General features: G+C 32.7%; 1 protein-coding gene across 2 annotated transcripts in view; it reads right to left on the bottom strand.

Annotated features, from left to right (window-relative positions):
• Rab3-GAP (Rab3 GTPase activating protein) overlaps positions 1–26,373 on the bottom strand; it is a 732,105-nt gene that overhangs the window by 507,639 nt on the left and 198,093 nt on the right. For both annotated transcript variants that reach the window (XM_090399255.1, XM_090399256.1), the window contains 2 exons: positions 25,539–25,687; positions 16,580–16,647 (listed from right to left, as the gene is read on the bottom strand). In XM_090399255.1, coding sequence (XP_090255381.1) covers positions 16,580–16,647; positions 25,539–25,687 — 217 coding nt within the window. The remainder of the gene's footprint in view (positions 1–16,579; positions 16,648–25,538; positions 25,688–26,373) is intronic.

Genomic DNA, 26,373 nt, shown 5'->3' with positions numbered 1-26,373 from the left:
AATGAAAAAAAAAAAACATCTGTACAGCATAAACTTTCTAGATTTTAAGGTACCTGTGCTCAAGGTATTTCTTAAAAATGATTCATATAGAAAAATCACCAGCAGAAGGAAAGAGGCAAACCCCATAGTAATGCCATTATTTAATGTATATATATCACCATGCTAACAGTCAATGAAACAAGCTCTCAAACCTCAACAAGTATGGCTGTTAATTTATCCAAAATTTAGGAAGTAGTCTTCTTCAGGTGTCTAAGTAGCTCTATGGAAATGGTGTTTCTTCAGGTGCTAAGCCACCTGAAGAAAGACCATTATAAGTTCAATATTAGTCACTGACTAAAGGATAATATTGAATTTTATAATCAATTACAAAATATATATAATAAAATAAATAAAAATGATTATGTAATATTAGCAGGAGACTTAAATGCAAGAATTGGAAACAAGAAAATTAATAATAATATTGAAACATATGGAGAACATACTCTAAACAGGAATGGTAAAAAATTGATCGACTTTGTAGTTTATACTAACCTTAAAATAATGAATTCTTTATAAAAACAATACTAAATACAGCAGCAAATGAAAGTTTAGGATAGACCAAAAAATTCAATAAAAAGAAAAAGCTGAAGTGTAAGCAAACAAAGTTTGTGCCTGAAGTATTTTCAGGATTGGGGCAACTCGTAGTAAAGGTGGTATGACTTCACATCACTTGCCTTGGTATCCCATAATGCAAAGCACATCTCCTTGCAGACATGTATGATACTAAGCCAAATGATGTGAAGTCATACCACCTTTACTATGAGTTGTCCCAGTCCTGAAAATACTTCAGGTGCAAACTTTGTTTGCTTACACTTGGATAAAGGATTAAATCAAGTATATAATTTCTTGGTATCTTTAATTTATAGTATAACCAAGTGGAAAAACTTTCAACAAAAAACTGAAGATATGGGACAATACAATCAAACAACTAATCAAAAGGAAAAAAGATGCATATCATAAATGGTTAAGCAGTAAAAGATTAGAAGATGAAATAGAATATTAAAGAATAAGAGCCATCGCTAAAAGAAAAGCCAGAAAAAGACAGAGAATCATGGAACAAATTTGTTTCTAATTTAGAGAACATGATTTATATAAAATAAGACCCAATATATATATAAGATTTTGAAACATTTAAGTGCAGATACTAAAGAAAGTATAAAATTAAACGCCAAATTGAAATTAGAAGAATTTTTAAATTTCTATACAGAATTGTGGAAGATAAATATTTTAAAAAAGATAACTGGCAAACAGTTAATGAAAATGAAAAGGAAATGACTAAAGAAGAATTAGAAATCAGCCTGAAAGAAATGGAAAATCACATGGAGAACATAAGTTGGGTTCAGAATTATAAAAATATGTGGGAATAAGGTTCAAAGAAAGACTCCTATTATTTTTAAATAAAATCTATTCAACAAGCAACCAATCAATAGAGTGGAGAAAAAAAAATAGTGATTCCTATCTTTAAAAAAGATAGTAGAGATGACCTTAAACATTATAGAGGTATAAGTATTCTAAATTTCTTTTACAAAATATATATATAGCAGCATTTTAAATAAACTAATAAAATATTCTGAAAGCTTTATTTTAGAAGTATAAAATGGATTTAGAAAAGGACGATCATGTATAGACCCAGCCTTTCGCCTAAAATTAATAACAGAGAAAAGAAGAGAATACAAATTAGAAACACATATTAAATTTATTGACTTGGAAAAAGCATTTGATAAAGTTAAAAGTATTTTATTTAACATATTAAAAAAAGACATATACCAAATAATATTCTAAAACCTACCATAAGTATATATGAAAATAATAAAATACAAATAAGATTAAATTATGAATTGTCATATCAGAGAGAGATAAACCAAAGAGTCCGACAGGGATGTCCTCTTTCAACAACTCTTTTTAATATTTATCTAAATGAAATAATAATAAAATGGAATAAAAATTTCCAACAAGATATTAAACTTTGTCCTACTGTGAACCTTAAACACTCTCTTTTTGCTGATGACTAAATAATTACAAATTCTGAAGATAATTTACAGAAAGATATTTTAAATTTAAATGAAATAGCAAAGATTATGAAATTATATCATTTCATAATCTTTCATAATTTTTTTAATAATCAAAAAATAAAAAAATGATGGCATTTAAACGACAAGATCCAATAAGAACTAAAATAGTAATAGATAACAAGATTTTAGAACAGAGTTATGAAAATGATAAAGATATAAATCTAAAAATTGCAATATTTTTAGGTTTATATCTTTATCATTTAGGATATGGGAAATTTATATTTAAATATCTAAAAATAACAGGTGTAATCCACTCTATAATTAAAACTAACTTAGTTTTAAAAAAAAACAGACTAAAAGTATACAATACATTAGCCCTACCAGTCCTATTGTATGGAAGTGAAATCTGGAAAATAAAACAAAGAGACAAACGAAGATAAATAACAGCTGAAATGAAGTTTATGAGAAAAACTGCAAAATATATGCTATTCGATCACAAAAGAAATGAAGAAATTATGAAAGAATTAAACCAGGAATCAGTAATAGATAAAATTAAAAAATAGAAACATAAATGGATGGAACATGTTAAAAGAATGAAAACAGAAATATTACCAAAAGAAGCCCTTAAATTACAAACCATTAGGAAAAAGAAACCCCTGTAGCTCAGTCAGTATAGATGAAGCCCTTTGGTCAAAAAGACCTGGGTTTGGTTCCTTATCACTGACATAAGGAACCTTTACCTGGTCTCTTTCGACTAAAGGTGAGTTAACTGGCCTCATATGGAGGCAGAGGTTTTTCCTCCCGGTAACTCAGGATTTTCATCCCTCAAAACAGGAAAACTATTCCTGTGAACACACAGGAATGGCTTTTTCTAAGCCTTTCTTCAACCAGTTCCCCTAAGTTCAATCTCTTGTGCAGGCAATTATGGTTTTTTCTCCTGAAAACTGAAGAAAATTGACTATAAAATTCATACTATTTCATGCAATAATATATAGTGTTAGGGACCACAAAATAGCAGCAGTTGTCTGCCATACTTCACTACCCAAATACAAATTAAAATTGCTGATAGACTTGGGCCAGCTATTCTGTGACTGGCTAAGGGTGGAGAGACTAGTCTTCAAAAGTTAGGGGAAAATGGCCTCAAAGGAACAAAAGAATTTGGTGGATTTATTTATCTATCTACAGCCATCTTCAGGTCAACAGCAGTACACTATCTCATGCTCTAGAGAGCACTAGGATAGGATATTAATTTCCCCACCCCTTTGCAGAAATTTTTTCACAATTCAGTGCTTTTTGTGATCAAACCATTCCTCTAATTTATCCTTACTTATGTGTCAATTTCTTCAATTAACATGAAAAAACATTAAGAAAAAAGGGATAAGTAATACTATTTATTCAAGGTCATATATTTCAGCCTGAATATTACAAGCCATCATCAGTTAATTACAAAATAGAATGCAATGGATTGATTTGAAAAAGTAAGAGATATGAGATTTATACATAAAACAATGCAATGGTATAATTGATGAAATATTAATAATTCATTAGCTATTTAAAAAAAGATTATTAATGTGCGATTAAAATAATACTTTCTCATATCTTAGAGAGAGAGACGGTCATTCTGATTTCAGTTTGGACGGTGAAGTAAAGCTATTCTTTGAACAAGCATTCAAATTTATATCGACACTGATGAAGTAAGCCTGTTTCAGACCATAGGAAGTTGTGGTATCTATTCCATGTGGGCCGAGCCAGATTTTTTAGATTTACTGTTACTAATGTAAGACTGCTATTCTTGTATTTGTAAAAATAATCATAATTAAAATTCTGAATATTTTTATGAATTATTTATGTTAAAATGTTTATTATTTTTGTTTTCATAACATGCATTGTCAGCACTTGCGATGTGCCCGTTATGGAAATTGTTTTGTCAAAAGTGATAAGTAAAGAAGTTAAAAAATTGATGTACTTACTGGATTTGATATTTGTATTACTTACAGGAATTTTATTATAATTGAAAATATTAAGTTTTGTGTTTTATGAGGACATTCTCTTGTCACTAACGGAGACGTGTCAGCCATTATACAGTACTTAGTTTCTCGCTTGCCACGGAGTGCGCATGCTCGCCGAGAGGTTTGATGTGTGATTGACAGCTGACAAGGAAAGCGTTCGGTATCTGAGTAACACCTGTAAACAAGAGAGCGTTCGGAAGGAATTTAGAACACAGGCTGGCAGATATTTAAGTTCGGAGGAATTTGAGTTTTTTTTTATGTGACAGTCAGAAGAAAATTAATAGTATATTCCGAAAAAGGAATCGTGGAACTATTAAGTTTCAAAGTGGAATAAGAATTGATGAATAAAAGGAAAATATTGCTATATGCGTTTTAAACGGAATATTGGAGGAAACACTAGTTGAAAGATTAATAGTAGATTCCGAAAAGGGAATCGTAGAACTGTAAGTTTGTTTTTATTGGAAGAGTTAAGACTGTCAATAAGCATTTAGTGAATAAAAGAAGAATTTGCTATTTACGTTCTAAAGGAATGTTCGAGAAAACTCTGATTAGGAAGTTTCATCTGTACTAAGGATGCTGGATCTGACTATTATTTCTACTGAAGAAAAGAGAAAGAATTAAGTCAGGAAGAATTAATGTGTGTTACATAAGTGATGTGAAAGGATCCTGTAAAAATGAAGAATAGAGTCATATAATCTATTGAAAAGGGCCTTGACAGAGAAAGAAACTGGCTATGAACATTTTGTGATTGTGCAAACAAAGTGTTTAGTCTAGTCTTAAGTGTAAGTTTATTTTTAAAAGGCCTTGGATCCAATTAATTTGTAGTTAGTTATGTAAAGTTGTTTGAAGTGTACAGGGTGTTCGGGATAAATTTGACAGTTTCGTAAGGAAAAAGAAAATCTTCTTTGTATCTATTAAATTTAATGAATTGACAAAAAAACATTACAGGCAGAGTTAATTACAATACTATCAACAAGATTTACTCAAAATAACCACCATTAGCATCGATCACAGCTTCAATTCTGCTTCGGAACCTCGAACAAGCTGATGCTACAGTCTCCCTGGGAAGGGCCGCAAAAACTGTTTTAATTTTATCCATTAACTGGGCTTTTGTATTACTGGAAGTGCGATTGGTGTCTTTTTCAACTGCGCCCCATACAAAATAATCCATGGGGTTAAGGTCTGGGGAGTTTGGAGGCCAAACATTTGGACTGGTGAAGTCGTAGAAATTTTCAGACAACCATTTTTGACTTTTCCCAGAGGTGTGGCAAGGGGCCGAATCCTGCTGCCATACATACGGCCTACCATTGGCTACCCTTGTTATCCAGGGCTTGACTACAGTTAGCAACTCCACGAACAAAGCCCGAATTCCAATGCCAGGGTTCTTCAACACCTGTTCCTGCAGATTTGCGAGGAATTCTGCTGTACGAACGCAATCAGATCGTCTGCTAGGGATCTTTCTTCTTGCTACATCCTCGTAGTCACCATTGCAAGTCTCTAGTTCATGCCTGATTGTTTTTACTGTATTCAGGGAGCATTGGGCAGCATTCGTAATATCCTTATTTTGATGGCGGGCACGAATCATCATGATACAAGTTATTCTCTTCCATGATTCAGGTGGGTTCCAGCTATCCATCCTTTCTGACATCTTGTATATGAATGAAGAAGGGTCCAAACTTTTAAATGAAGAGAAGTGTGTGTTAATACTTGTAACTTACGGAAAAATATAATTAATTATAAATATGTCAAATTTATCCCGAACACCCTGTATATATATTGTTTTTGTTTTATTAAATGTGTTTATTTTGTATTTTGGTCTTGAGTCAATGATTATTTGGATTTGGAGAAAGAGTTAAGATCATTGCACCAATTGGAGTGAACCCTTGTGCATATAATAACATATAGGTACACTCGGAATAAAAAAAATAACTGTTAGAAATAGAGATCATCTCTATGGTAGGATTAATAATATTATGATAATATTTATGAATAATCTCCTCAATAGAAAAATCCACCAATTATTAACAATGCCATGGTCAACTACAGGATTGGTTATGACTTAACTTATTTTTAGAATCCAGAAAGTAAATCTTGACTCAAGTAAAATGGCTACAGAAGATAGCAATTTTAGTTGTGAAGTTTCTTACGTTAAAAATGAGGAATTTTTTAGGTTAATTAATCCAACTTTAGTAATATCTTCTTTCTCAGGCGATAGTAGTGAAAGTGTAGAAACATTTTTCAGATATGCAGAAAAAATTAGAGATTTAGGAAAATGATCAGATTTTCATTTGTTGATTATACTTCGGAATAAATTGTTGGGCAAAGCCAAAACATTCTTAAACACATCTCCTTTACTAAGAGACGCTGACAGTTATACAACTTTTAAAAGTTTGCTAATATCAGAATTTTCAAGTGTAAGAGAATTAGGGCCTAACATTTGGAAAATTCAACAGTGCATTCAAGGTAATAGGGAGCCTGTTTCAGAACATTATCACAGACTTTGGAGCATTGCTCATGGATTTAATGTTTCATCTGAAGACAGATCCTCTTTGGAATGGTTGCTGTTTAATCAATTTAGGCTTGGCCTTAGAGATAATTTAAAAGAAACAGCATACAAGAAAAAGGTAAAAAATCTTGAACAATGCTTCGAACTTGTTAAAGAAAAGGAAGAGGGATTTAGTGATATATTTCATTCCTCAAACAATAAACAGGTGAACTTTTCTCAGTATAATGAAACTCATTCTGTTAAGACAGTGGCTACAGATAAAGTGAGAAAAGGAAAGTTTCAAAAATTTAAAGGTACTAATAAAAAGAAAGAGTCTAAGGAAACTTCTGTGAATTTAACTGAAGATATTCCAGAATCTGAGTCCAAGGTACAATTACATGATTGGGGAAAATTAGAGGAACTGAAAACATTTCTTAGTGAAGAAATAGAAAAACAACAGAGACCAATAGTACAAGGACAGGAATTTAAAATGATATCTGATTTGACAATATCCAAGAATCTTACAGATAATCAATCTTTATCTTGTAAATCTAATGGTATTGACAGGAATAAAGCATCTCATAGGAGATATGTTCCAAAATGCTTTAGATGCAATAAACCCGGTCATTTTGCTAAAGACTGTTATGATAAAGATAAATCTCGTTTTCAAAATAAGAAATCAGAGAATAAAGAAAAATCTGGAAATAGTTATTATTCCAATATCATACTGGCAAGGACAGAAATGTCAAACTATTCACTAGATATGGGTAATGCTAAAGACAGCTGCAACCCTAAAAGAGAGTTTGATGTATCATTAGCTCCTTGTGCTAATGGAGGTAATCCTTTAACAGTTTTACAAGGATTTATTGAAGATGTGCTTTGTGAAATCTTACTTGCCACAGGTGCACATCTCTCACTCATTTCTTATAGCTTGTTTAACAAAATTAAATCTCTAATTCCAAATGATATTTCAGTTTTAAGTTATCCAATTAAATTAAAGAGAATATTTGAATCAGAAATTTCAGCTGATAAGCAAATAAATGTTTTTATTTCAATTCCTTGTTTTCCATTTAGTTTGTCATCCATTAATAGTTCTTCCAGAATCCTCAAATCCAAATGTACAAGTAATATTTGGAATTGATTTTCTGAAATGTCATGGTTTTGCATGTAATTTTGTTGATAACACAGTGTCATTGTGTGGACTAGAATACTGTTTGGACAGGAAATCAGGTGACAAAAGAAAATTAGAGCAGTCTCCTGAAGTTTTTCAAGACACTGATGATAATGATCAAGTGTTCAATATTGAGACTCTAAAGAATATTAGAGTCTCAATATTGAACTGACATTAACATCTCCAAAATTGGAGATGTTAATGTCAGCTCTTTGCTTTATGCGATGATGTTATACTTCTAAATAAATCCGCTACAAGTCTGCAAGATTCACTGACTAAATTGAATAGCTGTTGTAATAGATATGGTATGAAGGTCAGCAATAAAAAGACAAAGACAATGAAAATAGGCAGAATCATTGAAAATGTCAACTGTGTTGTGAATGGAGAACCTGTGGAACAAGTAAAACATTTCAGCTATTTAGGCACGATTTTTACTGAAGATGGTAAATTAAATATAAAAATAGACAACAGAATCAGCAAAGCTGATATGGTGGGAAGTCAATTGAATAAATTCATATGGAATAAGAGAGAAATTAGTCGGAACACTAAATTAGCTGTATACAAGACAGTGTTCAAACCAGTTTTAACTTATGGATCTGAGAGCTGGGTCAAAGTAAAACACTTGACCAAAGTGTAGAGACCACAGATATGAGAATCCTGAGAAAGATTATAGGCATGAACAGATGGCATCAATGGCAGTATCATATTAAAAACGAGGATATTAGGAAAGAACTTGACATTGTCAGCATCCAGGAATGCGTTAGCAGAGCTAATCTCAGGTGGTATGGTCACTTAAACAGAATGGGCGAAGAAAGATTAGCAAAACAAGTGTTCTCTGCCAGGTTGGCAGCAAAACGACCCAGAGGAAGACCAAGATATAGGTGGATTGATACGGTACAAAGTGCTTTAGACGATAGAAATATAAGATCTAATAATGTTGGAGTCTTGACAAGTAACAGACTGATTTGGAGGAAAATTGTAGATAGGAAATTAATAATGATGTAATTTTTTTCATGTAGTACTACCATATCCTGTACACCCCTGTGTACAGGATATGATAGTACCAAAATGTATGATAGTATGATAGTGATAGTATTTGGCAGCAAAATGACCTCTGGGTCGTTTTGCTGCCAAACTGGCAGAGAACACTTGTTTTGCTAATCTTTCCTCGCCCATTCAGTATAAGTGACCATACCACCTGAGATTAGCTCTGCTAACACATTCCTGGATGCTGACAATGTCAAGTTCTTTCTTAATATCCTCGTTTTTAATATGATATTGCCATTGATGCCATCTGTTCACGCCTATAATCTTTCTCAGGATTCTCATATCTGTGGTCTCTACACTTTGGTCAAGTGTTTTACTTCTGACCCAGCTCTCAGATCCATAAGTTAAAACTGGTTTGAACACTGTCTTGTATACAGCTAATTTAGTGTTCCAACTAATTTCTCTCTTACTCCATATGAATTTATTCAATTGACTTCCCACCATACCAGCTTTGCTGATTCTGTTGTCTATTTCTATATTTAATTTACCATCTTCAGGAAAAATCGTGCCTAAATAGCTGAAATGTTTTACTTGCTCCACGGGTTCTCCATTCACAACACAGTTGACATTTTCAATGATTCTGCTTATTTTCATTGTCTTTGTCTTTTTATTGCTGACCTTCATACCATATCTATTCCAACAGCTATTCAATTTAGTCAGAGAATCTTGCAGACTTGTAGCGGATTTATTTAGAAGTATAACACTGTCTGCATAAAGCAAAGAGCTGACAATAACATCTCCAATTTTGATATCATGTTTAATACCACTTTCCTTCATCATGTGATCCATATAGATAATGAATAACAGAGGGGATAATGTACATCCTTATCTCACAGCAGATTTAACATTAAACCATCTTCCTGTACTTCCTTCAATTCTAACTGCTGACTTACAACTCAAATAAGGACTAAGTATTGCTTGATATAATGCCCCATTGACACCATATAACTGCATCGTATAGAATAGCTTCTCTCTTGGCACCTTGTCATATGCCTTTTCCAGATCGAGAAAACTTAAATACAGATCTTTGTTATATTCCCATGCTTTCTCGACTATTTGTCGTAAAGTGAAGATCTGATCCTGACAGCCTCTATTTGGCCTGAATCCACCTTGTTCTTCACCAAGCTTTTCTTCCACAATTCTTCTCAACCGTTTCTCAACTACACTTGCATAGATCTTGCCAGGGTCACTCAGTAGGGAAATACCTCTGTAATTCTCACATTCAGTTTTATTTCCCTTTTTATATATGGGTACTATGAGAGCTCTACTCCAATCATCGGGAATTCGTCCCTCTGTCCAGGCTTTCTGAACTATGCAGTGCAGCCACTGTAAGACTCTTATACCACCATACTTCAGCATTTCTGGTCGAATATCATCTACTCCTGCTGCCTTTACACATTTCAAGCCTTTGATGGCTTTTTCTACTTCACGCATGGATATGTATTCCTGACTAAATGCCCGAGTGTTTTTTACCACAGTGCTATCACTGCTTGTTTCATTTAGCAGTTTTTCAAAGTAATTACTCCATACTTCAAGGATATCTTTTTCTCCCATTTTCATGTTACCTTTATCATCTCTAATTCCTATTACAGCACTCTTTCTTCCATTCCTAAGCTTCTTCAACAACCTCCAGAATATTTTGCCACCTTCTTGATATTTATTTTCTATATTCTTGCCGAAGTTCTCCCAAGACTTTTGTTTAGCTAGTTTTACACAGTGTTTAGCATTCTTGCATTTGTCTCTATGTTCTCTAAGAGCACAAGCTGGCTTATCTGACAGGAATATTTGATATGCTTTCTTCTTTTCCTTCACTTCCTCTTTAACTTCCTGTGTCCACCAGGGAGTTCTGACTTTTTTTATCCTTACAGACAACCTCACCACATGCCTCTCTGGCAGAATCAATCAATGTTTTCTTCAGAGTTTGCCACTGAATCTCCAAGGTTTGATTCCTGTTCTCAAACTCTTTCATTTTTTCTTCAATAATCTTTGTGTATTTTAGTCTACAGTTCACATCTGAGAGCTGCTCAACTTTTATTCGCTTTAAGACTTTCTTACATGTTATTCTTTTCAATATTAAATTCAATTTTATCCTGCTCAAGACTAAATAATGATCACTTCCAATTTCAAATCCTCTATACACTCTGGTGTCCTGCACCAGGGAGAAAACATCACTATCAACAATAACATAGTCAATGAGACTTTTCTTATTCCTAGCCTCTTCTCTCCATGTGAATTTGTGCACATTTTTATGTTGGAACATGGTGTTAGTAATAACCAGTCCATGTCCTGAGCAGAAATCTAACAGATATTTGCCATTATTATTAGCTTTGCTCTTTTCTCCAAATTTTCCCAAAATATTTTTGTATGTCTCACAATCATTTCCTACTCTGCTATTTAGATCCCCAATAAGGACCAACTTTTCATTTTTCATTGTGTCTGTTGCTTTTTCTAAAGCCTCAAAAAACTCCTCCACTTCTACCTTAGTAGAACCTTCTGTGGGACCATAGGCACAAATAAGTCTCATTGTCCAGTTCCCCATTTTCATATTTGCCCACATTACTCTACTTGAGACTGACTGCCATTCAAGAAGATTAGCCTCGTATTTTGTGTTGAATAGTATGGCTACTCCTTCTTTTCCTTGATTGTCATTGCCTGAATATAACATTTTGTATTTATTGTTCAGAAAGATCTCACCAGTTTTGGTCTTTTTTGTTTCAGTCACCCCTATTATGTCGATCTGGTACTTATCTAATTCCTTAGCTAGCTCCATTTCTTTGCCATTCAGGCTTCTTACATTGATAGTACCGATCTTTAACTCTGGTGATATTGAGTTGGGGTTTGTTTTCAGATTTGTTCCAGTAGCTGACTTTTTGCTGTTCGCCCTGGTTCCCTGGCGAAAACAAACTACTCACAGATTAGTAGCTGAAATAAGTAGATTAAGTTTCAGAAAACTAGGCAGTATATAAATCGTTTTAGAAAGTATAAGTCATTTGTACCAGGAGATTTAGTATTGTTGGATGATAAATCTAGTATAAAAACAGTTGGAAAATTAGGAAGGAAAGCTTTAGGTCCGTATAGAATTTTAGACAAATTTTCTCCTGTGAATTTTAGGATTCAAGATGTCAAAAATTCTAGTAAAATTTTAAGTGTACACTCTGATAGGTTAAAAAGGTACTTTTTAGGGAGTAGAAATTTAGTTACATTAGGAGACAATATGAATAAAATATTGAAAGATGAGCGTTGTTTTCCTAGTACTAATTGTGCATCTCATTCACAATTAAATAGTAAAAAAGGGAATAGTTTTAAAGCTCATAATTCAAATATGCAGCAAAGGAGAAAATTTAATTTGGGTAAAACAAAACCTAATGCAGGAAATTTTAGAAATATCAGGGTACATAATTCAGATAATGTACAATGTAAGAGTGATGAAAATCAAATTGAGTCTAACATGAATGAAATAGTAGCAGAATATCATAGGTTAGTTAATATAGAGTTAAGTAAGCCAGAGGAATATGAATATACCTCTAATTTTAGTTAATAAGGATAAAGAATCTCGGAAACCTGTAGAATTTGATTCTGATAGTGATGATTCTGTAGATTTAGGGCATAATTCAAATAGTTTAAATGAAATATTTGAAAAATATAGAAATGAGATTTGTAAGTATAGTAAATTAGAAGATGTAAATTCTGAATCATCTCTAGCATCAGATGATTCTGAAACCAGTGATTCTGAGAGTGTAAATAATGATCAGCAGGAATCACGTTATTTTTTAAGATCTAGGAATAAGCATTAAAAGTTTTGTTAGATATAGGTTAAATATTTAAAAAATTTTTTTTAAAAAAATTCTTCAGAGAAAGATGAAACTGATGTAAAAATAATCATAATTAAAATTCTGAATATTTTTATGAATTATTTATGTTAAAATGTTTATTATTTTTGTTTTCATAACATGCATTGTCGGCACTTGCGATGTGCCTGTTATGGAAATTGTTTTGTCAAAAGTGATAAGTAAAGAAGTTAAAAAATTGATGTACTTACTGGATTTGATGTTTGTATTACTTACAGGAATTTTATTATAATTGAAAATATTAAGTTTTGTGTTTTATGAGGACATTCTCTTGTCACTAACGGAGACAACGTGTCATCCATTATACAGTACTTAGTTTCTCGCTTGCCACGGAGTGCGCATGCTCGCCGAGAGGTTTGATGTGTGATTGACAGCTGACAAGGAAAGCGTTCGGTATCTGAGTAACACCTGTAAACAAGAGAGCGTTCGGAAGGAATTTAGAACACAGGCCGGCAGATATTTAGGTTCGGAGGAATTTGAGTTTTTTTTTTTATGTGACAGCCAGAAGAAAATTAATAGTATATTCCAAAAAAGGAATCATGGAACTATTAAGTTTCAAAGTAGAATAAGTATTGATGAAGAAAAGGAAAATATTGCTATATGCGTTTTAAACGGAATATTGGAGGAAACACTAGTTGAAAGATTAATAGTAGATTCCGAAAAGGGAATCGTAGAACTGTAAGTTTGTTTTTATTGGAAGAGTTAAGACTGTCAATAAGCATTTAGTGAATAAAAGAAGAATTTGCTATTTACGTTCTAAAGGAATGTTTGAGAAAACTCTGATTAGGAAGTTTCATCTGTACTAAGGATGCTGGATCTGACTATTATTTCTACTGAAGAAAAGAGAAAGAATTAAGTCAGGAAGAATTAATGTGTGTTACATAAGTGATGAGAAAGGATCCTGTAAAAATGAAGAATAGAGTCATATAATCTATTGAAAAGGGCCTTGACAGAGAAAGAAACTGGCTATGAACATTTTGTGATTGTGCAAACAAAGTGTTTAGTCTAGTCTTAAGTGTAAGTTTATTTTTAAAAGGCCTTGGATCCAATTAATTTGTAGTTAATTATATAATATTTGTTTGAAGTGTATATATATATTGTTTTTGTTTTATTAAATGTGTTTATTTTGTATTTTGGTCTTGAGTCAGTGATTATTTGGATTCTGAAAGAAAGAGTTAAGATCACTGCACCAATTGGAGTGAACCCTTGTGCATATAATAACATATAGGTACACTCGGAATAAAAAAAATAATTGTTAGAAACAGAGATCATCTCTATGGTAGGATTAATAATATGATAATATTTATGAATAATCTCCTCAATATAAAATTCCACCAATTATTAACATATTCTCTTTTTCCACAAAGCGACCAGTTTGTCCAAAGTAAGAACGATGATAGTCACAAGGAACTTGGTAAACACCAGATAGAGCTAGAGGAGACCATTTATATTCTGAAGATAGAAACCATGCTGATAATTTGTTGATAGGAAAAAAGTAGCCACTAAATTGTATTTCTTAAGGATTCTGAGATGCCAGAAATGTAAGGAATTGGAACTCTACATACTGTTTCTTTGTTATTTGAGCCAGGATTATAGGAATTAAAAAGCTGTTGCATGGTCCTTTCTGATATTTCATATATCATTTGATGTTTAAAAGTTCCTTCTGTAATAGCTGAGGTGTAGAACGAATAGTATGAGCACGTAGTAAAAAAGTTTTTATAATTCCAGTCTTCTGTGATGGAGCTGACTGCTGTTGAATGTAGCATCCAGTTAAAATAGGCTTTCATGTAATAATTCACCTGATTTAGAATATCTAAAAAGGACAATTTATTGTCTTTTCTCATTTCTATAGTAAATTTAATGGATGTAGATTGTTTATATCCAAAAAAAAAAAAAGTAGATAATGTGCCTTCATTATGGGGTCAGATAGCCAAACATCTATATAACAAACCCAAAATGAAGGCTGAGGGTGTATGGACAAAAGGATGTCTTCTAAATGTTCTCAATAAAAGTTAGCAAGTAGAGGGAGAGTGTACTTCCCATTGCAGTTCCTTTAAACCTGACTGTACACTTTATTGTACAATTGACATTACAATGACATTACAATACAATTGACTGTACAATTTAATAAGTGGATGTAGATTGTTTATATCCAAAAAAAAAAAGTAGATAATGTGCCTTCATTATGGGGTCAGATAGCAAAACATCTATATAACAAACCCAAAATGAAGGCTGAGGGTGTATGGACAAAAGGATGTCTTCTAAATGTTCTCAATAAAAGTTAGCAAGTGCAGGGAGAGTGTACTTCCCATTGCAGTTCCTTTAAACCTGACTGTACACTTTATTCAGACAAATAAAATATCCAGAATGCATAACAAAGTCAAATAGTTTTGCTATATCCTGTTGAAATGCTTCTGAAAGTAGATGTGGTGTATCCTCAAAAAGGAATATTTGTGAAGAGAGATTCTATATCAAAGCTAATCTTTATATCACTGGGTTGCAGGAAAACATTTTTTTACTTTATCTAGAAAATAGGAAGAATTTTTTGAAAATGAGCAGGATCTGCTAGTCTGAGCTTTCGATCGGTGTGCTAAAAATTTGGCTATTCGATAAGTAGGTGAATCTATGAAGTCGACAACTGAACAAAGTGGAATGGTTTTTTTCTGTGTATCTTGGGTAAACCATAATACCTAGGGATTTCCTAGCAAAATAACATCTAAGTTTTTCAATGGTGTCTCCATTGAGGCTAACAACTTCGTTTCAATTTTCTGAGTTGTCTGTTAGTGGAATTGTAACCCATTTCTTGGTATGTTGATCGATAAATGAATAAGTTTTTATTCACTTGTTGATGACTTTTATTCATTTCACATTACAATCAAATATGTTCAAAGATTTAAAGTCTAGTGAAATGATATGATGTCCAATCGAATGTAATAAAAACCACAGTCTCATATTCCATGCAATGTTGTTGTCTTGTCCTTTGAAGAGTCTTAAATGTTTCCGTGTGCTCCTTGTACTGCTTTGGCTATGTCAATGATTTTGTTTGTATAGAGCTGTTGTTCAGGATAGGATCTATTTCTTGCAAGGCTGCTGTAATTGCTGGACAGGTAAAGATGTGAGTGGGTGTCAGTTCAGCATTGGGGCAGTTGTTGCAGTTTCTATATGTTCTCGTATCATCTATATTGATATTTATTCCTCTATAATGTCCTGTTCGTAGTCTTGCTATTGTGGTGGTGGTCCTTCTGTCAGCACACTGATTTCGGGAATTTGATGTTGTATCACTGATTTCAGTGGAATTAGTTTAGCTTTTGCTAGTGCATTGGCATCAGCAAGAGTTATCGTATGAGTTTCTTGGTTGAGTTCTGTAGTCTCTTTTGTTAATTTATCAGCTGCTTCATTGTAATCAATGCCTACATGAGCAAGAATCCATTGTAAAATGCAACTTTTACCTAAACACTTTAGTTGATTTAAGAGTTTATGGATGTCTTGTGTGAGCTTGGTATTCCATGCAATGATCAGCATATATAGATATATGGTCATTTCTTCTTCCATTTGTAAGCTGTAAGCTTATAAATGCACAGCATCTTTCTGATTTATTTGCTAAGATCAGCAAATAAATTTCTGTTTCTGAAAGTTAATTTACAGTACTTTTGTTCTCATAAACATCTTGAGAACCTTACAAGATTTTATAAGCATGGTTGCATGTGCTCAGCATATGGACTGAACTACAGAAATCTAAGCTTGGCTGCAGATAGAATGGACTGGGAAGGTTGTTATTCAGTAGTTTCAACTTCACTTAGAAAGGCAATGATAATGATTGGAAGCATACCTAGCTATTGCTGGGAGAGATGATTAGGCAAACTTTTACTTGGAATTACATGGAATATTAATAATTATTAGGAAGTTCTTGATGCATATGGTAGTTTCACTTTAACTCTAAAAAAATATTAAAACAAGGGTAAACAAACCCAGCAAAATTAATTACTCTGCTTGCCACTGCTTGAACCACATCATGTAAGAGGGTTGAAGAACTACCCTAAAAGAGAAAGATAAAAAGAGAAGCAGATGAGAATTATATATACATTGCTTAATGTTTTAATTTATACAATTAATAATTCAGATTATATCACTGAAATAATCTGAATGACTAATATTATCAACTCCCTACATTAATTATTTTCTTAAAATATCTTATAAACTTGATAATTGTAATTTTTTTTTTTTAATATAATACATGTGTATTATCAATTCTAAGCTTACTTATCTATTTTACTATGTTTTATAAACTGGCATTCAAACTGCTGCCTGTAAATCAAGTAATATTCAAAAGTCATTGCGGTACCATCCATACCACAAGGGTGTGACATTAAAAAAATAATAATAATAAGTCATCTACCTGGATTCTTGTTCTTGTCAGATGACATCTCACAAGATGTCAACATGGAACAACATGGTAGTCAACCTCCTTCCAGGAGGTTGACTACCATGAACTTCTGCCACATACGGTTTTGTGCTTCTCTTTTGCATTCAGAGGACAAAAAGGTCCAGTCCTTAATATTTCTCATCCGATCTGTTCTTTGTCTTCCTCTTCTTCTTTTTCCTTGTATCATTCCTTCTAGGAATGTTTTTTGTAGGGATTCAGGCCTTAGTATGTGACCAAAGTAGGTGGTTTTCCTTTTCTTAATGGTTTTCAACAGATTCCTATCTTCTCTAATCATCTCTAATATTTCTAAGTTAGTTTTTTTTGGCAGTCCATGGGACTCTTAAGAATTCTTCTGAGGATCCACATCTCAAAGGCTTTTAGCTTATTTTCACAATATTTTGATATTGTCCAGGTTTCTGCTCCATATAGCAGTGTTGACCATATGTAGCATTTGGACAGACTAATTCTTGTTTTTGTGTGAATTTCCCTTGAGGTCAGAATGTTTTTCATGCTAATGAAGTTGATTTAGCAATTTCTATTCTTCTTACTATTTCCTTATCACACTTTCCATTCTCTGTAATTAGTTGACCCAAATATATATAACTCTCTACTTGATCTAAAGTATTTCCTCTGATCATAATATTTATATTGGGTATTTTCCCTTGTTAACCAGCATGGTTTTAGTTTTTTCGAAGTTGAAATCAAGTCCATACCTCTATTATTATTATTATTATTATTATTATTATTATTATTTTGTCCTAATTAGCAACAGACCCACAAGAATCAAATAATCTGGTCCACAAGATCAAAGAAACTATTCATCCAACACACTTACTTAAAAAAATTAAATAAAATAGAGATGCATGTTTTACATTATTTGCCACATATATGGATAAGAAAGAAGACGGGATATATTAAAAAGGATAGTATGAGATTTTTCTTTGTGTACTTTCAATTTAAATTCAGATACAGAACTTATATGCACTATTTTACAGCAAGTGTTGGTAAACGATCAATCACATACCAGTGGGAAGGAAAAGCTCAAAACTTTTTAAATCGATTATATCCAGACCAATCTAATCATATTCGTTAAACATTATACAGTTAATTATTTCTCTATCAACAAGAAAATGCAAACAATTAATGAATTTGGAAATACAGTGTATACGAGGGTGGTCTAAAAAGTTCTCGGCTTTGACCATAGATGGCAACACTACTAGCAAGATTTTTTTTTTCTAAGTTGGTACATCTGTCATAAGCATCCATGTGAAATTGCAAGTCATTCTATCAAGTAGTTTGTTTTATACAGCTGTCTAAAGCAAAAGTGTTGTCTGTATCCCTCGAAATGGATAAAATTGAGTATCGTATGATTATAAAATTCTTTGTAAAGGAATGTTTAACGCCAAAAGAAATTCATTCAAAGTTAATAAAAGTTTATGGGCACTTTTCTTCTTAGTTTTCAACAATTAAGAAATGGGTTGCCGAGGTTAAACATAGCCGTACCAGCCTTGAAGATGATCCACGTGAAGGACATCCAAAAAGTGTAACAACACCAGAAATCATTGATCAAGTGCACAATATGATATTGAATGACTGGCGAAGTAAATTGCGTGAAATTGCTGAGACTAAAGGCATTTCAAAAGAACATGTAGGATATATTTTGCATGAAGAATTGCAAATGAAACAGCTTTGCGCAAGATGGGTGCCATGCTTGCTCACAGCAGATCAAAAACGCACTAGCATGAAAATCTCTAAACAGTGCTTGAAGCGTTTTAACAAGAATGAAATGGATTTTGTGTATCAATTTATTACTATGGATGAGACTTGGATTCACCATTACAACACCAGAATCCAGCACTGTTCAGTGCCAAAGAAGACAAAGTCGGTTCCATCAGTAGGAAAGGTCATGGCATCGGTGTTTTAGGATGCTAAAGGCATTTTTTTTATTAATTATCTTGAAAAGGGTAAAACAATAACTGGGGAACATCATTCCAATCTTTTAACCAGACTAGACAAAAAAATTCGTGAGAAAGGACCCAGTTTGCAGAAGAAAAAAATCATCTTTCATCAGGACAATGCACCTACCCACAAAAGTGTTTTGGTAATGGGAAAATTAAGGGATCTGCACTATGAATTGTTAGAACATCCATCCTATTCTCCAGATTTGGCTCCCTCTGACTTCTATCTCTTCCCAAAACAAACTCTTCCTCGCTGGTCAGTGTTTTTCTTTGAATCAAGATGTGATTGCAGCTGTAGCAGGGTATTTTGCAGATCTTACTGAGAACCACTTCAGGGATGGGATAATGGTGATGAAGCATTGCTGGAATAAATGTATTAGTCTTAGGGAGATTATGTTGAAAAATAAAAATAATTTTGAAATTATAAATTCGTTTTTTCATTGTTAGGCCAAGAACTTTTCAGACCATCCTCGTACAGTTCATCTAAACTAAGGAAGGAGAGAGAGAGAGAGGGAGGGAGAGAATGATTCTGCTGGAAAGGAACAACTCAAGATATCAAATTTTCATGCTAATATGCTCCTGATCATCAAAGCATTATTCATATCTAAACTAAGTCAACACAATTATGAAAATAACAAATAATTAACATCATTAGTAAAACAGAATTCATCAAGCTGCTTTATTTTCCATAATGAAGGTTTTTTTTTTTTTTTTTTTTTTTTTTTTTTTTTTTTTTTTAAATAAAAACTTCCATACGTGAAAGGTTCCAAAAAAATAGTACAGAGGATGTCCATTTAACGTTAATTCTGTTTATTGTGACATCTACATTCATGTGAATTTTCTTATCGGATGAATTAAAAACAGTGACATCTGCTTGACCATGATTTTTCAAGGCATATATATATATATATATATATATATATATATGTGTGTGTGCCTTGAAATTTTTTTTTTCCCCCAGGTTGATTGATTGAAATTTAATACTGCCTATTAGCAACAACAGCATATGGGCATGAGTTTTTATTTAAAAAAAAAAAAAAATAGACAATCTTTTGTCCTGATGATGTACTGTTATTTTTAGTACGAAATATCTATACTTTCATTTAATTAAAGTTAATTACTGTAGTTATTATGTAATTTGTTGTTTATAGTTATGCCAGAGGTACCTTTAAAGATTAAAAATATATTTTATTTAACAAACATTGTACTAGTTTCATAACTTAATACTCCCACTGCATCAGGAGATTATATATATTGCACTAAAGGTTTAAAAAAAAAAGATAGAGAATATAAACACAAAACATTAAGAACTGGAAAAAACAAAGAGATTAAAAAAATTAAAATAAATAAGAAAAGGACAATCATTTGATGCTGTCATATTCTTTAATGCAGATTGTCATATCCTAGGTCCGAGAATGTTGCATTTTAACAAATGAAGACCAAATGTGTTATAATATGAAGCCATGGTTTTTATACAAGGCATTTCAGAAGTCTCTCTGAATTTTCTTATGAAACAGAATTCAGAATTCTCTGAATTTTCTTACTGCCAGAGTACTGGGCATTTGACATCGGTTATGTGAAAAGCCAACAGGCTTGTTTTGTTGTTTCTAACATCTTTGACATATTCTGATATATAGATCTCCTCAAATACCCCAATGCATTGAATTTTGTAGAAATCTGGTTTCTTTGAGAGGATAGGGAGATGGGGGGGGGGGGATTTCAGAGCTTGTAAGAACCTAGAAATCTCATAAAGCAGAGTGAAACCACTTTTGTGCTATAACTTCAAAGCAAAGATATGATTCTGTTTAGTGACATCACAGATGTAAGGATGGACTACTGTGTATAATCTCACATGATTAACAATGTATCACATTTGTTTTACAAGTTTTGTCTAAAGAAAAAATATATATGAATTGTCATTGAGTGTAAAAGTCCTAATATTCCATGTGAAAAATAATAATTTTATTACGAAACTGTGTTAATCAAATACGTATCACATGAAATGTGACGTCATCATAGTCCCAATGTTAGCACATTTCCAAATATGGAAATCTTGAGCCACGCACATGCATGCTATGTGAAGTCAGGGCCTATATAAGCTCTTGCGTCTCGAAGGAGAATATCTAGGGTTTTGGTCCCTTTTTCCCTTTTACACATGGGAACACTGCCATGTGTGAGGTCCACTGTCAGTCATTGGAAGGTCTTTTCAGTCCTGTCCCTTCCCTTGGTCCACTGGCATGTGAACAGGCCATTGCTGGAGCATCTCGCATTCAGGAAGTCAGCACAAGTTGCCACGAAGAGCTCATCATAGAAAGCATTCATTGAATAGCTGAGGCTGCCACATTGCTGGGTAACAGATTTCAAAAGTTAAAGCATATTGATGACAGAAGACAAAGAAAACGGCAGGAAAGAAAAAGCAGGCATACAGCCAGAAAAGAGATGTTACCATATAGACAAAAGAATCAAAAGGACTGTACTGAATGAAAGAAGTATATGATGTTTAACTTGTCATAAGTACTTAGAAAGATATGTAAATACTTCCAGACAGTTCACATCACGTGTTTTTGTTCTGAATTCATTTTTTGCTAGTCTAGATATTCATAATATAGTTGAATAGGTATTTACTGCTGTATGTAGTGAACGTACGTTATTGTTAATCAAGCATTATGCTTGACAAGTTTAATGGGTAAGAAAGACTAATAAGAATACTAGGAGTTATGTTTAATATGATAGAATATGAGAACTAGGCCTAATATAGAATCACTTGTAATTATCTACAACGTGAAGTTTCATTGTATCCATGCTCATATGTGAATTGAACTGTGTAATTTAATTTTTTGATTTGATTAAATTATTTTATAAACAACACATTGAGATAGGTTTATCGATGCACTAATCCGATATAGCCAGCAAAGGTTGGTCAATTGGTAGAGCCTCTGCTACTAATGGCTCACAAAAAGTTAAGCAAGTTTGAGTGTGGTTAGTAGTTGAAAGGAAATCAATCATTCGATGCTGTTGGCACACTCTCCCTTGATGAGTCTTAGGACTCCCTGAAGGTGTCACATAATAATAATAATATATCAGACAAAAGAGGGGCAAGATATTTATATTATGCTAAGTAATGAGTTTAAGATATGACTAATATAAGGTAAAGGTCAGAATTAATGGGGAATAATATCTGCTTTGTCTATGATTCTTACAAGCTCACACTTAATGAGTAGTTTAACTGGCACAAACAAATAAATTCGTTAAATTACAGAGTGTGAGAGAAGGCGAGAGTAAGAAAGGCAGAGCATTAAAGTAAAGGTAGAAATAACAAAAGGCAACAATTAAGGAAAAAGTAGACATTAACAACTTCATCTTTGAATTCTTGTTTGTTAGTCAAAAACCTAGGTGAAGTTTTGAAAATCTCTATTGTTTTGAGCACAAACACATTAGGGTAATGCTAAAAGTAACAAAGTTCTTTGTTTCATTTATCAGTAGGGCTAGAAATGCTGAAGACTTGCTCCATGTTTTAACCACACCTATCTTCTATAAGGAGTGATCAGGAGAAGAATCATACAGGAATCTACAGGTGGTGGCGACTTTTCCATAGACTGGAAATTTAGTCTTCGTTTCATCAGATACTTCTAGAAGAATGTCAAGGAAAGGTAACACAATGCAGTTTTTCAAGTTCAAGCATCAATTTTATATAGGAATGTAAACTGTTAAGATAATTTATTTTTAAATGTTCTAATTCCTCATTTCTTTTTGTCCAAATGATGAAAATATCATCAACACAGCAAAGTCAGACTTGGGGTAAAGTTGTGAGCCATAATCTGATTTTGGCATGACTTGTACAGTATCAAAACTACTTTTCTCCTGCAACTGATGCATCTTTTAATTAAACCTACACAATCTCTGAGCTTTGCTAATTATCATAATAATCCTAAACTTCAATTCCCTATCAACTTAAATACCCAAATGATACCCCATGTATTCACCAACTCTTTCTACAGCTTGTCCATTCAAATATAACCACCAAATACTAGATTCTTACAAAAAACCTTATATTTGTTCACATTAAAATTTAAATGCCACTTCCTTATGAACTTTTCAATGTGGTTAGTGTAATGAATAGTTGAAATGAAAAAGAATCAAAAGGACCAATTAATACTTGACCATCTTAAGGTTAAAAGAATGGCAGAATTATAGATGAGGTGATATCTGAGAGAACGAACTGAGTTTTTGTATACAGGGAATGGAATGGGAGGGAATATTAGAGAATAATTATAATCTGACTGCTCTCTGTTCAAACAAATCCAAGATGTTCAACATACACTTTGGAAATGTCCCCAAAATTAATAGTTTTGGGGACATCTTTTCCAGCAGATGGTGAGACATAATTAAAAAGAGAAGAGAAAGTGCCATCTTATTCAGAAATGTGTAAGCAGAGCCAACACATTTCTGAATAGTAACTCAATTAAAGAGAACTGGAAATGAAAAATTAGAGAACAGGTAACTAAAGCAAAAGTGGTAGGGAAAGACCCAAGGCAAGTCTCAATCATTTAAGAATGATGCTCTAGGGAGTTAGGCAAGCATTACTATAAACTTCTGGGAAAAAATAATACATTAAGTTCTTGTCAGCATCAGTTTTTGCATCGCCAAAGGACAGAATCAGACTGCCAAAGAATGCTATTAATTTGGAGCTCGAAAAATCAGTCCTCTAATTCTTTTATCTAGAAGAGCTGATACTATGCCAATGCTTTTCCCGATGTCTCATGTTTTGATTGCTAAGTTGCATATCTGCCTCAATGAGCACAAATCAATTTTAGGCCAAATGTTGAGTGCAAATGATGCTGTTTTAGGTCTGTCTCAATAGCTTGTGCATTAAACATCAGATACTATTCATTATGTTAACTGTTAATCATATGAATAAACAAAGATCTATTTACATTCCTTTCTTTGGAAAAACAGAACACACTGTTTCTAGATACACTTGTCACACGCCTTCCATCTGGCAGTCTTTCCTTCACTGTTTACCAGAAACTGACACATACTGGCCAATACATACACATAAACTCCTACCACCACCCAACACAAAAACTAGGTGCCATTAATACTCTACAAAAAAACAAACAAGGTTCTGAAGATCAGCTCCAATGAACATGTGCTGAAAGACGAATTTAAAGTTATCAACAATACTTTTCTAAAAAATGGTTACAGCCAAAACACTATTAACAAAATTCTCCATAAGACCTCAATAAAAAACAAAGATAAACCAGACTACAATAAAACTATAACCATTCCTTACATTAAAGGGACACCAGATAAAATAAACAGAATACTACAAAAATACAACACTCATCCAAAGACCCACTCCCTCCACTGGCATACACTGGAGTATACCGTATTTATTGCACCTGTAATGTACCATAAACAGGATGCACAATTCCTATCAGACAAAAGGAACATAAACGACACGTTAAATATAATAACTATGGTGAAGCTGGCCTTCCTGATCATGCCCTGAACATCTTACATAGAATTGACTGGAAAAGCACCAGTTGTTACATCACACCAAAACATGGTATGAATGCAAATTTAAGGAAGCCTGTGAGATTTTTATCAACCACCCCAATATGAACAATAATGATGGTCTAAAAATCCCAAGCATATGGAAGGCACATATTCTACCTACAGAACCTTCCTCTCTAAGAGTTAACTGTAAACAGAACTTAGATAATCCAGGATCCCAAATCTAAAATAACAATTGTAATGTTAAAAAAAGAACATTACTGTTACTGAAAGAAACTATCTATAAGAAAGAATGTTTTCTCATGTTATCTTAAATAGAATTTAGCTTAATGTAGTTTCTAAATAATTAATTTGCATTTTTTTTTTTTTTTCACTAGAGGTCATGCCAGTAGTATAACCGGTCATCAAATCATTATTGCTTTAGCTTACTGTATGTAATGTAGCTCAGCTTGTCCTGTATATTTGTATATGCTCCAGATGATGATCTTAATATAAAGATCGAAAAGTCGGGATTAAAAGAGTTATTTATAACACAGTCGTAAAGTCCATAATTTCTAAAATGAATGCTGATCACCATGCAACGCTAAAAGAAAGGATTCCTTTCTTTGGTTTCTTAAAACATGAATAAATAAATATTTATATTTATTCATTATTCATGTAATTTAAATAATATGATGTGAAACAATTAAAAGCAATCTGTGTATTTTTATTACTTTCTGGCTTTTAATATAGATTTAACTCAATTCCTATTTCTAATAAATAATCAGAATTAAATTCAAGCTTAAGTTAGAAGGATCAAAAATTTCACCCACAAGAACATAAGTTCTTCTGAAAAATGTGTCCAAGTTATATCTTTGCTTCACCCCCATCCCCATATGTGTTACAGTTCCTAAGAAATCATTTCCAGAGCAAACAGAGAATATCTGTATTCTGATAACAAAAAGAACATTATACAGTATTTTAAAATGTTGGAAATTATCAGAAAATATATTGTAATTATTTGGTAATTAGTTTACATCAGCAACTTACTTCTGTTGCATGATAAAAGCCAATATATGGATTGGTTCCAATTGTTATAAGCAAATTGAAGGAAGGAATATTTGGTTTTATTGTCCCATAAAAGCCTTTACGTACTGAATCAATCATCAGATGATCAAATGCAGAAAGAGTCATTACACCTAAAGAGGAAAAAGAAATAAACTTGAAATACATATTTGTAACTTAAAAAAAAAAAAAAAACATTAATATTGGTTAAATACATTAATGAGAGATCTAAACATGACAGTGGAAAATTACATAGAGAAATGCTTTGAAAAATTTGGAGGAAAGGCAAGGGCACTTGTCATTAATAATAATGACAAGTGCCAACCAGATTTCTGCTTTGAAGAGAAACTAGTCATTACTAATAACCATGTTTTAACATAAAAACATTACATACGAAGGTGGTCTGAAAAGTTATTGGCCTCGACCATAGATGGCAACACTATTAGCAAAATTTTTTTTCTAAGTTGGTGCATCTGTCATAAGCATCCATGTGAAATTGTCATTCTATCAAGTATTTTGTTTTATACAGCTGTCTGAAGCAAAAGTGTTGTCTCTATCCCTTAAAATGAATAAAATTGAGTATCGTGCAGTTATAAAATTCTTTGTAAAAGTTTATGGGCACTCTTCTCCTTCATTTTCGACAATTAAGAAATGGGCTACCAAGTTTAATGTGGCCGAACCAGCCTTGAAGATGATCTACGTGAAGAACATCCAAAAAGTGTAACACCACCAGAAATCATTGATCAAGTGCACAATATGCTATTGGATGACCAGCAACTCAAAGTGCGTGAAATTGCTGAGACTACAGGCATTTCAAAAG

This window comes from Typopeltis vanoorti, chromosome 10 (assembly GCF_054136105.1).
Source record: "Typopeltis vanoorti isolate ZY-2024b chromosome 10, IOZ_Tvanoo_1.0, whole genome shotgun sequence".
Taxonomy (NCBI): Eukaryota; Metazoa; Arthropoda; class Arachnida; order Uropygi; family Thelyphonidae; genus Typopeltis; species Typopeltis vanoorti.
The sequence above is the reverse complement of the archived record's forward strand: the minus strand, read 5'-3'. Positions and strand labels throughout refer to the sequence as shown.